Here is a 13,757-nt window from a genome sequence, read left to right as displayed (position 1 = left end):
CAAAATCTGTCTCATAGTATTTTATACAATCCAACACCTCCTTGCATTTAATTTCTTCTGTTGCTTGTTTATTTAACCGACAAACAACAGATTTGATTAGATAATTTCATTTAAGTTCATATTCAAAAATAATCCAGAAACAAAATGTCAGATAATTTTCAATGATCAAAATTCAAAGAAAGTAGTAGAAATGTATTTAAGACATAACTGATCTTGCCTCAACATATTAAAGTGGCACATGAAGAGAATGGGGCAAACATATATAGTTACCACAATATGTCTACCATTTCATGACAGCAGTAAAATATGTGAAAACCTACGTTGTAATCTCATGATTATGGTTGTGTCAAGATTTTAAATACAGTCCTCATCAATGGCTTACTAACAGGATAAATAACTTACAAATAATCCATTTCTCCATGGAGTCTTGTGACAAGTATTCACACTGAATCTACAACAAAAGACCATTTACCATACAGTAAACAAATAAAGTGAACAAACGCTAATTATAATGAGAACCATTACAGATGTCCCTCAACAAAAATACAGTCAAATCATAATGCTCAGTATCTCGCACAATCCCTGCATAGCAATTTTCATCTTTTTTGAACATCTAAAATTCAAAAAATCAAAGGCCTTCATTTTGTAACCATGATGGCAACCAATCTTTTAAAAAAATTCTGAATACTAGTAATTAACTATCAGAAGCAGGAATTCAAAAGCAATTACACATTAATATATTTTAACAAAGTTAAGTTACTAACTTGTAATTTGAATATTAATTTCTAGCATATACAAGCAAAGGCATTATCATTATGAGATTAAGATGAAAAGATTTATAATATTTATCTCACCATATCAGTGTTGGGGACATTCATGATCTTTGCTGGTTCTCCGAGGAGGGTGAGAAGTTGTGTGGCACGCATTTGATCAGCAGGGATGTTACGCTTTGGATAAATCTTTTGTAGGGACAGGATTGCATGTCGCACAACCTAAAGGTCAAGGCCATTCAGGTCATTCAGTGATAAATCATAGATATGACCTTAAGTTCAAGGTCATTCAGCAATAAACTATAGAAATTACATATAGGTCAAGGTCATAAGGTAATGGGTCACTGAAAACCAAAGGACATTTCTCAATTAGAACCAGTTATTACACTGAAGTAATGAAGTGTATAAAACGTCTCAATGATTTTTTGTTTTTTTCTTCAAAACTACTGGGTATGGTAAATGATAATTATTATCACTAATGCTAATGTTAGACTACCAGGAACTTCTATGTGAGAATTTATAAAATACCTTCAAATTGATAATGACCAGCAGGTATTTAAAACATAAAACATTTTTCAGACAAGAAACCAATGTACACAGTACTGTGATCTTACCCTGGTATGAGGCACAAAGTCCTCTGCTAGTTTCTTCATTGGGTAATCGTATTCTAAAATCATCTGACCAAGTCGTGGAAACCAAGGGTCCCTGTAACATAATTTGACACCACATTGTTTTCACCTTCCATTACGTCCTTCACATCCATAAGCCTAACTAGAATTTTTAACATCTTGGAAAACCTACAGTATGAATTATATGAAATTCATACTCCAATTCATTTGAATCGAAAGGATCACTAAGGTGACTAAAATGATAAATTAGAAAACACTTTTAATGCTAATCTTTCAATGATTAGCAACACAGAATCCATAGCACAATAAAAGTTATGCTACTTGGTCTATATCAAATAAACCTAACATTTACTATGTATAAAAGAGCCCATTACACATTAGATACTGAACATACCCTGTGGCATGTAGATACTCGTGAGCGATGTTGTAGAGAGACAGAACAACTCGTCGGTCCTCCACTTTGGATACCAGAATCATAATGGACACATAGGTCACAATCAGGTCAAGATACATCTTAGTGAGGTCATAGTTCAAGGTCTGAAAAATAAAGTAGATCTTAGTAAGGTCATAGTTCCAGGTCTCAAATATAAGGTACATCTTAGTGAGGGCCTAGTTCAAGGTCTGAACATAAGGTAGGTCTTAGTGAGGTCAAAGTTCAAGGTCTGAAACATAAGGTAGGTCTTAGTGAGGTCATAGTTCAATGCCTGAAAAATAAAGTAGATCTTAGTGAGGTCATAGTTCAAGGTCTGAAACATAAGGTACATCTTAGTGAGGTCATAGTTCAAGGTCTCAAACACAAGGTACATCTTTGTGAGGTCAAAGTTCAAAGTCTGAAAAATAAGGTAGGTCTTAGTGAGGTAATAGTTCAAGGTCTGAAACATAAGGGACATCTTAGTGAGGTCATAGTTCAAGGTCTGAAACATAAGGCAGGCCTTAGTGAGGTCATAGTTCAAGGTCTGAAACATAAGGTAGGTCTCAGTGAGGTCATAGTTCAATGCCTGAAAAATAAAGAAGATCTTAGTAAGGTCATAGTTCAAGGTCTGAAACATAAGGTACATCTTAGTGAGGTCATAGTTCAAGGTCTGAAATATAAGGTACATCTTAGTGACGTCATGGTTCAATGCCTGAAAAATAAAGTAGATCTTAATGAGGTCATAGTTCAATGCCTGAAAAATAAAAAAGATCTTAATGAGGTCAAAGTTCAAAGTCTGAAAAATAAGGTAGGTCTTAGTGAGGTCATAGCTCAAGGTCTGAAACATATGGTACATCTTAGTGACGTCATAATTCAAGGTCTGAAAAATAAAGAAGATCTTAGTGAGGTCATAGTTCAAGGTCTGAAAAATAAGGTAGGTCTTACTCTTAGTGAGGTCATGGTTCAATGCCTGAAAAATAAAGTAGATCTTACTTAAGTGAGGTCATAGTTCAAGGTCTGAAAAATAAGGTAGGTCTTATTGAGGTCATAGTTCAAGGTCTGAAACATAAGTTACATCTTAGTGAGTGCTTAGTTTAAGATATGAAAAATGATTGATGAATTTACTAGGAAGATTCACGTCTGGAAACCAAAGACTTTCCTTATCATACTTACAATAAATCTTTTAATCAACTCCAGATGACACCATCTTTTTTTTTATTGACAGGATATAAATCATACATTACAACAAAAGATCCCAGAGGGATCTTGGTGTCCACTAAAGAATGATCTATGTCTGACAATGGAAAGATGGATCTTTTCTCTACTTTTTAAACTTTTTCAAACATACTACACATAAAATTTGAGACAGATCACTTCAGTACCTTGAGAAAGAGCAGTAACAAACTTCAACTATCAAAATCCAAAATGGCTCCTTGGCAGTCATCTTGCCGATCAATCAGCCCAAAATCGCAATTTGCACAACTAGGGCCCTAGGGGAACCTACATGTGAAATTTGAGAATGATCCATTCAATACTTTCTGAGAAATAGTGATATCAAACTTTTAACTATAAAAATCCAAGATGGCTCCTTGGCGGCCATCTTGTTGATTAAATCAGTCCCAAATCATACTATGCACAACTAGGGCCCTAGGGGAACCTACCTGTGAAATTTGAGAAAGATCTATTCAGTACTTTCTGAGAAACAGCGATAACAAACTTTGAATTTCAAAATCCAAGATGGCTGCCTGGCAGCAATCTTGTTGACCGATCGGTCCCAAAATGCAATATGCACAACAAAGTCCCTAGCGGAACCTACATATGAAATTTGAGACAGATCCCTTCAGCGCTTTCTGAGAAATAGTGATAACAAACCTTAACTATCAAAATCCAAGATGGCTGCCTGGCGGCCATCTTGTTTTTCCGATCAGCCTCAAAATCTGTAAGGCACAACTAGGGACCAAGGGTACCCTCCATGTGAAGTTTGAACAAAATCCCTTCAGTAGTTCTCAAGAAATATCGATAACAATCTTCAACTGCCAAAATCAAAGATGGCTGCCTGGCGGACATCTTGTTTTTTCGATTAGCCACAAATCCTGTATGGCACAACTATGGATCAAGGGGACCCTCCATGTGAAGTTTGAACAAAAACCCCTGCAGTAGTTTTTAAGAAATAGTGATAACAAGCATTGTTTACGGACGGACGACGGACCACGGACGCAGGGCGATTTGAATAGCCCACCATCTGATGATGGTGGGCTAAAAAGGATGATAGAAGAAAACTTACAATGTCCAGGAAGACTTGGCAGGCGTCCATTGTGGTCAGTAGGTCTACAACATGGTCCTTGAAGTCCATGATGTCCACGAATGTGAAGTAGTAGAGATGTAGAGACTTACAGACATCATTCTTGATGGTGTTTATAGGTAGTAACTAGAATAAACAACACACAAATTACTTTGTCTTCTCATTATGACAAAATACTAACAGCAATATTCATTCTAGGTACCAGATCTTCCTACGATGAATAGTGCATATCTGATGACTGATCAGCATCAGAGAAATTTGAAGATCTCAAGGAACTGATCAAGAGTCTTTCAGACAGTAATGTCCGTTGAATAAAAAAAAGTGTAATACTTGTTTGCAGACATTTATCACTTGAGGTTGATAAATGAAACTAACTGGTGATGCTCATTAGAACATTAAGGAATATGTTCTGAACAAATAAATGCTGGAATGGATATTCAACATTGCAATGAGATAATTGCCACAATGTTAGTGAGAGAGAATATATGCAGCCTTAAGCACCACAAAGTGTGCATGTGGTATGATGAAATCACCACAACTACTACTATCAAATTGTAAAACAGTAGATTCTAATGGATACTTACTGCACTGGCCTTGGCATCAGGATTAGGAAACCTCCTCAGCAAGTGTTTAAAGGCAGCGTCCAGGTTCTTGTCAGACAGAAAAGCTGGCTTGTTTTCTGCACTTCCTAACATCTACACAAAAAACAAGAGAGCACTTTTATAACAAAGTGTAGTTTTTTTAAAGTCAATACATAATTTATATCTATATAATTATTAGATATGGACTTTTTGAAATCTATGTGTATTCCATTTAGAACTTAAAACCTTTAAAACATACACCACTCACATTTTCATGCAAGACATATCATTATTTACTTTATATCTCTATATCTATTAATTTATATAAATGTCTAAGCTGATATTTGTTTAATATCATGGGTTTTTCAAAGGACCCCTGTAAAACCTTGAATGAAGGTCAAGGTCATTTATTTGCACAAACTTGGTAGCCCTTCATCCCAGCATCCTACAGACCAAATATCAGTACCCTGGGCATTCTGGTTCTTGAGAAGAAGTCATTTAAATATTTTAGCCTTTTTGACCCCCGTGACCTTGAATGAAGGTTAAGGTCATTCATTTGAACAAACTTGGTAGCCCTTCATCCAAGCATGTCACAGGCCCAATATCAGTACCCTGGGCCTTCTGGTTTTTGAGAAGAAGTCGTTTAAAGATTTTAGCCTATTTGACCCTCGTGACCTGGAATGAAGGTCAAGGTCATTCATTTGAACAAACTTGGTAGCCCTTTATCCCAGCATGCCACAGGCCTAATATCAGGTCTCTAGGCCTCTTAGTTATTCACAAGAAGTTGTTTAAAGGATTTTAGCCTATTTGACCCCTGTGACCTTGAATGAAGGTCAAGGTCATTTATTTGAACAAACTTGGTAGCCCTTCATCCCAGCATCCTACAGGGCAAATATCAGTACCCTGGGCCTTCTGGTTCTTGAGAAGAAGTTGTTTAAAGATTTTAGCCTTTTTGACCCCTGTGACCTTGAATGAAGGTCAAGGTCATTCATTTGAACAAACTTGGTAGCCCTCCATCCCAGCAACCTACAGGCCAAATATGAGTACCCTGGGCCTTCCGGTTATTGAGAAGAAGTCGTTTGAATAAAAAGTATACGCACGGCGCACGGCGCACGGCGCACGACGACGGACGGTGCATGATGACAATAGGTCATACTGACCCTTCGGGTCAGATGACCTAAAAAAAGTGTAACACTTGTTTGCAGACATTTATCACTTGAGGTTGATAAGTGAAGCTAACTGGTCATTAGAACATTAAGGAATATGTTCTGAACAAATAAATGTTGGAATGGATATTCAACATTGCAATGAGATAATCGCCACTATGTTAGTGAGAGAGAATATATGCAGCCTTAAGCACCACAAAGTGTGCATGTGGTATGATGAAATCACCACAACCAATACTGAATCAAATTGTTAAACAGTAGATTCTAATGGATACTTACTGCACTGGCCTTGGCATCAGGATTAGGAAACCTCCTCAGCAAGTGTTTAAAGGCAGCGTCCAGGTTCTTGTCAGACAGAAAAGCTGGCTTGTTTTCTGCACTTCCTAACATCTACACAAAAAACAAGAGAGCACTTTTATAACAAAGTGTAGTTTTTTAAGTTAATACATAATTTATATCTATATAATTATTAGATATGGACTTTTTAAATCTATGTGTATTCCATTTAGCTTAAAACCTTTAAAACATACACACACTCACATTTTCATGCAAGACATATCATTATTTACTTTATATTATATATCTATTAATTTATATAAATGTCTAAGCTGATATTTAGAAGATATATCATGGGTTTTTCAAAGGAGAAGTAAATGAGATTCAACAAATAACATTATTTCACCTGCTGCGGACTGGAAGATTGGTTATAGAAATGTTTTACATATATAAAAGAAAATGTCTCGATTACGCTTTGTTGAAAACACGTTTTAATCTAAATTATTTAAACTCTAACAGAATTTTTGCTTTCTGAAAATTGCATTCTAGAAACAAAAACAAACTTTTAAAACTTAAATCTTCATGTTTCTCAGCCAAACAATATAACATCAGGCCAAAATATCACAAAAGTTATTTTCGTAGTGGGCTTTTCTGACAGCAAAGAATATTTTATTATTTAAGAGGATGTAAATTACTTTGAAGTTAATCCAAACAAATGTTTTAACATTCAAAGAAACATGATATTTTTAAACCTCACATTTTATTTGGCTGAAAGATGGGACACAAACACATAGCCATGCAACAATATATTTAACTTCATGTAAATCTTATCCTTTAGATAATATAATTATCCGAGTATACAATGACATGGATCGTTTTATTAATTTCTTTATCTTAACATTAAATTGCACTAAATAATAGCATTGAATTCATAAAAGAAGAAATGACAGGATTGGGTAATCTAGTTTAGCAGACATAAAGTGCATTAAAATACCTTATCGAGGGTTTATACATTTAGAACAATATTTAGCTGTTACAAATGATTTTTTTACATAAGTATAAGTCTATTGGCTGTGAAGGAAATGAGACATGCCAAAACTGTAATCAAGAGAGAGAGATTATCACTCCAACATTGAAGTTAACAGGAAGGAAGAACTTTAAGAATAGTCTAAAGAATTCATTCACTAAACATAATTAATTATTGTACCTTAATTATATGTGCAATTGATATACTTACATATAGATGATAGCTATCAACTATACATACAGAGGTATATAAATAGTTTGAAGAAAGTATATGCATAAGTAAAATAAAAGGTCCTTTTAAAATCCAGAAGTTATGTTTTTAATGCAAATCAATTATTTCTTTTTCATAAAATTATTCATTTATAATGACTGGTACTTCTATTCCTGACCAACCTCTATACATTTTTGGGTTACTGCGATTCTACTTGAGGAGATAACGTCAGCTAGTTACGTAGATGCCTTTATACCGCACAAATTTCCTCCACTTGTACTATTTTCAAGTCAAGTTCTTACATGTTTCCAAACATATTTATCATGAAAATAGCAATGTCGTGAAATCTTAATACTTGCAAATTGCAAAATTAATCACTTGCAATTCCTCCATAGTAAATGTTTCAATCAAATCATGAAATATGGAAATAAAAAAACATCTATTGACATCTAAAAGAACTTCCAATACTTCATCCTTGGTACTTCAGGAATTACTATACATCCCTGGACTATGACATTGAAAAACTGAAGGCTCTATACTATATGTGCGACATCAGATGAGCTCCTATTGGGCCCCATCCCTCCTGCCACCCGGGGGTCAGAGCCAAAATTTATACAAGTTCTCTTCCCCTTTCAACATGGATGTTTGTGGCCAAATTTGGTCACAATCCATGTAGAACTCTAGGACAAATAGCGATTTATAGAATTTAACTATAATTTCCCTATTGGGCCCCACCCCTCCTGCCCCCTGGGGGGGTCAGGGCCAAACTTTATACAAGTTCTGTTCCCCTTCCCCCATGGATGTTTGTGGCCAAATTTGGTCAAAATCCATGCAGAACTCTAGGACAAGTAGCGATTTATAGTATTTACCTCTATTTCACCTATTGGGCACCGCCCCGCCTGCCCCCGGGGGGTCAGAGTCAAAATTTATACAAGTTCTGTTCCCCTTCCCCCAAGGATGTTTGTGGCCAAATTTGGTTACAATCCATGGAGAACTCTAGGACAAGTAGCAATTTATAGGATTTACCTCTATTTCCTCTATTGGGCCCTGCCCTCCTGCTGCCCCAGGGGGGTCAAAGCCAAAATTTATACAAGTTCTGTTCCCCTTCCCCCAAGGATGTTTGTTGCCAAATTTGGTTACAATCCATGCAGAACTCTATGACTAGTAGCGATTTAAAGGAAATGTTTAACGACGGATGGACGACGGACGCCGTGCCATGACATAAGCTCACCGGCCCTTCGGGCCAGGTGAGCTAATAACACATAAGGTAAAATAACAAATATAATTTTCAGAACATTAATTAAAATATGCAATTCTTAAACAAAATGACATGCAAGCATACATTTGTACAACATCTTAACATTTAGAACATGGATAAAATAAAAGTAAAACCTTATTATATAAATGCGACAACAAACAGGTTTACTATAACGAGGTAGTGTGGTTGGATTGCATGCATTCCACGACACACGCCTTGATATATACTTACAGACATCTGGAGGCCGAGATAAAACACATAATAAACATCAGTACAATTACCAGGAACCAGCAGATAGAAGGCTATAAAATCGCTAAAAGTGGGAGTTCAAATCTACAAGGAGCACAATTACTGTATTTTCTGTAATTACCATCTAACTAGGTAATTGGTCATTTACTACTTAGCTAGGTGACTGTAGATATTACTTTTAATGTTATTTATAAGAATATCTTTGATAGAAAGAAATAATGACATCATATAATATGATACTACTCAAACTAATGATGTGATGAAGATGAAATTGTGTCAAATCTAAACCTGAAAGTGTATCATTTTACTGCAAAACCAAACTTTTATCTGTTTAGGCAGTATGCATAAAATAACAGTTTAATGACAAGATATTTAACTTAGAACTAGAGGTATTTAGAGACAGATATTACATATAACATATGTGTGCAGGATAATCTAATAAATCACAATGAAGCCATCACCATGCTAATCAGATGACTGGAATATATAACTGTACTACTAAACAATGCTGATCTAATTTACTAATCTAACAAACATGACTATTAGGTATAGCAGGTCAAGCAAACTCTTATTAAGAATACTTTATCATTGCTTTGAATAGCTAGAATGACTAATGGCAAAAACATATAAGTAAAAGCTGAACGAAAACAAGACAGTTTTCATTAATTTTAAGTCATTTTTGATTTCCTTGTTATTTTGATAAAATATAGATCACAGGGACCTGGCACGAAAATTTTTAACCAATAGTATACATATATATCTTATATACTATAATATATATATATGTATACTGTTAGTTTAAAAAAATTGTGCCAGGTCCCTGTGATATAGATGATCATGGAATGACATATTTTTTATATTTAAAATATTTATATTTTAGCTTAATGAAAGTAATGTTAACCGGATTATGTATACAAGTACATGTATTAGCATAGGTGGTCAAACAATTTGTCAACTTTTGCCTTTTAGCTTCTATAATATCAAACATATGCATATATAGTGATGCATCTTTCTTTATTTGAAGGGAGACACTATAAAAGTAAAAGTCTAAAACTGATCATCTATTTTTTTCCAAGCGAAACACCTTAATAAAATTTGGAAATCTATGTATGTATTGTTAAATTTAGTTTTTACAGTGATTTGTCCATCTCATAACTTCTTGAAAGTATGAATGATGAAATTAAGTACACAAGTCAAAAGTAACTTTGCAGGATTCCATTCGCTTGTCTGTAATTGAATGCTTTTATCTGATAAATCATTTTCACATTTGTGATGTGTACATTCATGAAACAGTGAGGAAAGCAAGCATTGCATCAGACAAATTACATAAAATAAATGAAAGAAGCTAAACGACACTGCTTAATACACTGTAGATATGCACTTATTTATCTATAGCTTTGAAGATCTATTGAATGATAGGGTAAGCAAATCATCAATATTTCAATTAAGCTGCCTGTTAATTAAAATGTTTTATTATTTCTCGAAATCCAGATCTAGCACTAGTACTTCATTCTTTTTAAATTATGTACAAGGAAATTTATCAGAACTGTTGAACCATATTTTTTGTGAAAACAGATGAGAGATATAAACAAGATAGTAAGTACACCATCATCAATAATTTAATCTGACCCCGTCAATTTTAGGATGTCCAAAATTTTGTTTGGTTTGTTGTTTGTTTATTTTTACGTCCTATTAACAGCCAGGGTCATGTAAGGACGTGCCAGCTTTGTTGGTGGAGGAAAGCCGGAGTACCCGGAGAAAAACCACCGACCAACGGTCAGTACCTGGCAACTGCCCCATAATGGGATTCGAACCCGCTTCCCAGAGGTGGAGGGCTTGTGGTAATATGTCGGGACATCTTAACCACTCGGCCACCGTGGCCCCAAAATTTTGTCATGCTCTAGATCTAAAGCTATTGTTATCCATATGTACACAATGTTCTTGATTTATGCAGTTAACCTTTTTGAAAAAATCATCGTACCCAAATATTTTCTGAGTAAATTCATCAAAATTGCAAGTGAGCAATGCCAAATTGCAAACTTTGAATTTACTCCCTACTCAATGTTACAGATGCAGTGTAAATTTCATTACACTCACTTTCCGCTACGACACTGCACTATCCAATAATATCAGATGAACGACGGTAATAAACTTTTGCAGAATAACGTTTTTATAGTATGCCTCTAATAAATTTCTCATTGTCGTCTATACTCGTACTACAACAGTAGAATTAGAATAGCATTGAGTCGCCTAAAATATATTTACTTTTACATGTTTACTGCATTAGGGTACCGTATTATCACATACAGGAGCTTGTATATAGCGGTATTTTATATATATATTTTTACTATATAATATCGACAGAACGTCAAACTCCCGTGGTATTAATATTTCATTTAATTTAATGTATTTTGACTGATAAGGCCTCTTGTGTCACACGTATTCGTGAGCATGACGTGAGCGATAAGAGTGAAAACTTGCAGTTGTGTACATGACTGTCATTATAAATATAATCAAAACATCAGCAGCCAGAAGCAAAACAATGCCACACCTTCTTTATATTGTAAATACGTGTAAGCATCCCTCGACCTCTGTCAGTCAGGACCGTCAGCTTCTCAGCAAGCTTCTGCTGACTGGGTATTAATGCTCTCGACATGTTGACCAGCTAGGTGACAAAAACACACAAATCTAAAAGTTGGCTATCACAAATGTCTCAATCGGCCTCCATATTAGCTTTCTACTTCCTCACTCAGAACGAGGCTCGTTTCTGCTTCCGGTTTGGTTATACTATAGTCCGTTCCTTTTTAGTCAGAAAACGGCACCCACTTGTAGGCCTGTACGTTTTTGGTAAAATGTTTATTATCGTCACCACTAAACATTTCGAGGAAACTCCTAATTTATAGCCTTTTTAGAGGAAGACTGGACGAACATTAAAAACAGATAACAAAACAAAAATCCTGTTTCCGATGTTTCTTGATGTTTCAAAAATATTTTTTGCTGCTTTCGTTGGATTGTAATTTTACATTATTTTCATTTTCTTATTGTTTTTTTTTCTTCTTCTTCTTCTTTAAGCTACCTTCCGAAAAGTTTCTTTAAAACAATTGCAAAACAACAAAATACAAATCGATGCATACGATGAGGTTACAAATTAACTGCAATATTCCCATTAAATCTTTCTCATCAGTAAAGATTCATTTTGCTGCTTTCGTTGCCGTCTGGCGCATTGATAGTCAACTAACGCGCGGCAATTAGGACGACGGCGGGAAACATAAGACGACCCGCGTTATAGAAATAAACACTTAAAGTGAACAGTCTGGCAAGGATGACTAAAGTCGGTAAAATGGTGTGAATGTATCCAGTATAATTTCTTATGGAATAGAAAAATAAACTTTCTCGTCAAAATCTGTCTGCGTAAGTAGAAGTTAATTTAAAGTATAGGAATCCTAAAACGTCCTCCCGACTGACTATGTCCGTGGTTACACTTCCACGCAGCCTTGCTTTCAATGCTTTCAACTTTTCTTTATTTCAATGGTCAGAACTGGGAAACGTAAGCAGAACTTGACCGTCGTATTAATATGTGAGAACTTTTGGAAGGCCAATTAACGCATTTAGACTGGTTTTCTTCGCCCGACTATTCACTTTCATCTATTTTGATTACACTTCGGCAGAAGGTAGAGCTAAGTGTAGTGTTAACGATAGGTTTAATAATGTACTGTAATAACTTTTGTGACTTTTGACAAAATTATCTCGTTTTACATCCCCTTTTTAAAAACTAAAAGCCGTTTCGGAAAGGTAGTGTGCCTTTAATCAATATTTAGATTCGCTATGTAACATATAAAATTAATTTCAACATCAAGTGAACACAAAGAAGAATACGCAGCCGCACTTTTTCAACAAAGGCACTTGAATTTTATGAAGAAAACTTAGATGACTTGACTTTAATTTATAGTCTGTCGATCATTTAATGAGAAATACTTTAATTCGTCATCTTTGACATCTTTCTCTATTTCAGTATGTAAGTTCCCTTGCGTGTAGTTCAAATTTTTTCAAAGGTTTAAAAAAGGGGAAAGTAGAGATAAAACAAAAGGCTCATGGGCCAAGGCTAAAATTAGTAAGGCAATACATGTAACTCTTTAGTTTAAGCTGTAAGTTTCTGATAAATTTGGCGACTTTTACCTCAATCTATTACCTAAATACAGCTGTGATGGTATGCTGCTGCATCGCCGACGTCATCGGCCGAGGCTATTCGTCATTGCGTGTTTCGACCCCTTGTACTAGGTACTCTCTGAATAGGGCGTCCACAGTGATGATCAATCACTGCGCGTCGGTGGTGAGTGTCCAGCTACCAGTGCCCTTCTTCATCTACACCCAGGATGAAGACCGTTCTGGTCCTGCCCGACAACCATTATGCAGATAGCATACTTTTGTAGCTACACCCAGGTGAAGACCGTTCTGTTGCATTGACCATCCTCTGCACTGATGCCCTTCTGGTCCTGCTCGACAACCCTTATGCAGATAGCATACTTTGTAGCTACAAGTGCCCTTCTTAATCTAAACCCAGGTGAAGACCGTTCTGTTGCATTGACCATCCTCTGCACTGATGCCCTTCTGGTCCTGCCCGACAACCCTTATGCAGATAGCATACTTTGTATCAAATATCAACATATCAAGTTAATCTCTAGTTTAGATCTTTAGCCAGCCTCCAGTTCCCTGTCTGGCTGATAATTCCAGTTGATTTCTCGGATCTGAATGTCATTGTTTCACCTTCCCAAAACTAATCTGCGTATGCTTGGAACTTGGTTGACTGGACTTTATGCTCTTCCGCTCCTTCTCCAAAACATCAGCCAGCTCCCTTAGGACTTCGTTGTGGCGCCACG

At 35.7% G+C, this 13,757-nt stretch overlaps 1 protein-coding gene across 11 annotated transcripts in view; it reads right to left on the bottom strand.

The window, feature by feature from the left end:
* The window catches only part of LOC138329291 (membrane-associated protein Hem-like), a 53,628-nt gene extending 48,779 nt beyond the window's left edge, over positions 1-4,849 (bottom strand). For all 11 annotated transcript variants that reach the window (XM_069276157.1, XM_069276163.1, XM_069276156.1 and 8 more), the window contains exons 1-6: positions 4,698-4,849; positions 4,096-4,239; positions 1,794-1,936; positions 1,385-1,475; positions 855-992; positions 403-451 (exon numbers count right to left, since the gene is read on the bottom strand). In XM_069276157.1, the coding sequence (XP_069132258.1) occupies positions 403-451; positions 855-992; positions 1,385-1,475; positions 1,794-1,936; positions 4,096-4,239; positions 4,698-4,808 (676 nt within the window). In that variant the 5' untranslated portion in view covers positions 4,809-4,849. The remainder of the gene's footprint in view (positions 1-402; positions 452-854; positions 993-1,384; positions 1,476-1,793; positions 1,937-4,095; positions 4,240-4,697) is intronic.
* Positions 4,850-13,757: the final 8,908 nt, after the last annotated feature.

This window comes from Argopecten irradians, chromosome 8 (assembly GCF_041381155.1).
Source record: "Argopecten irradians isolate NY chromosome 8, Ai_NY, whole genome shotgun sequence".
Lineage (NCBI taxonomy): Eukaryota > Metazoa > Mollusca > Bivalvia > Pectinida > Pectinidae > Argopecten > Argopecten irradians.
Note: the sequence above shows the minus strand (reverse complement) of the source record. Positions and strands in the feature narration are given on the sequence as shown.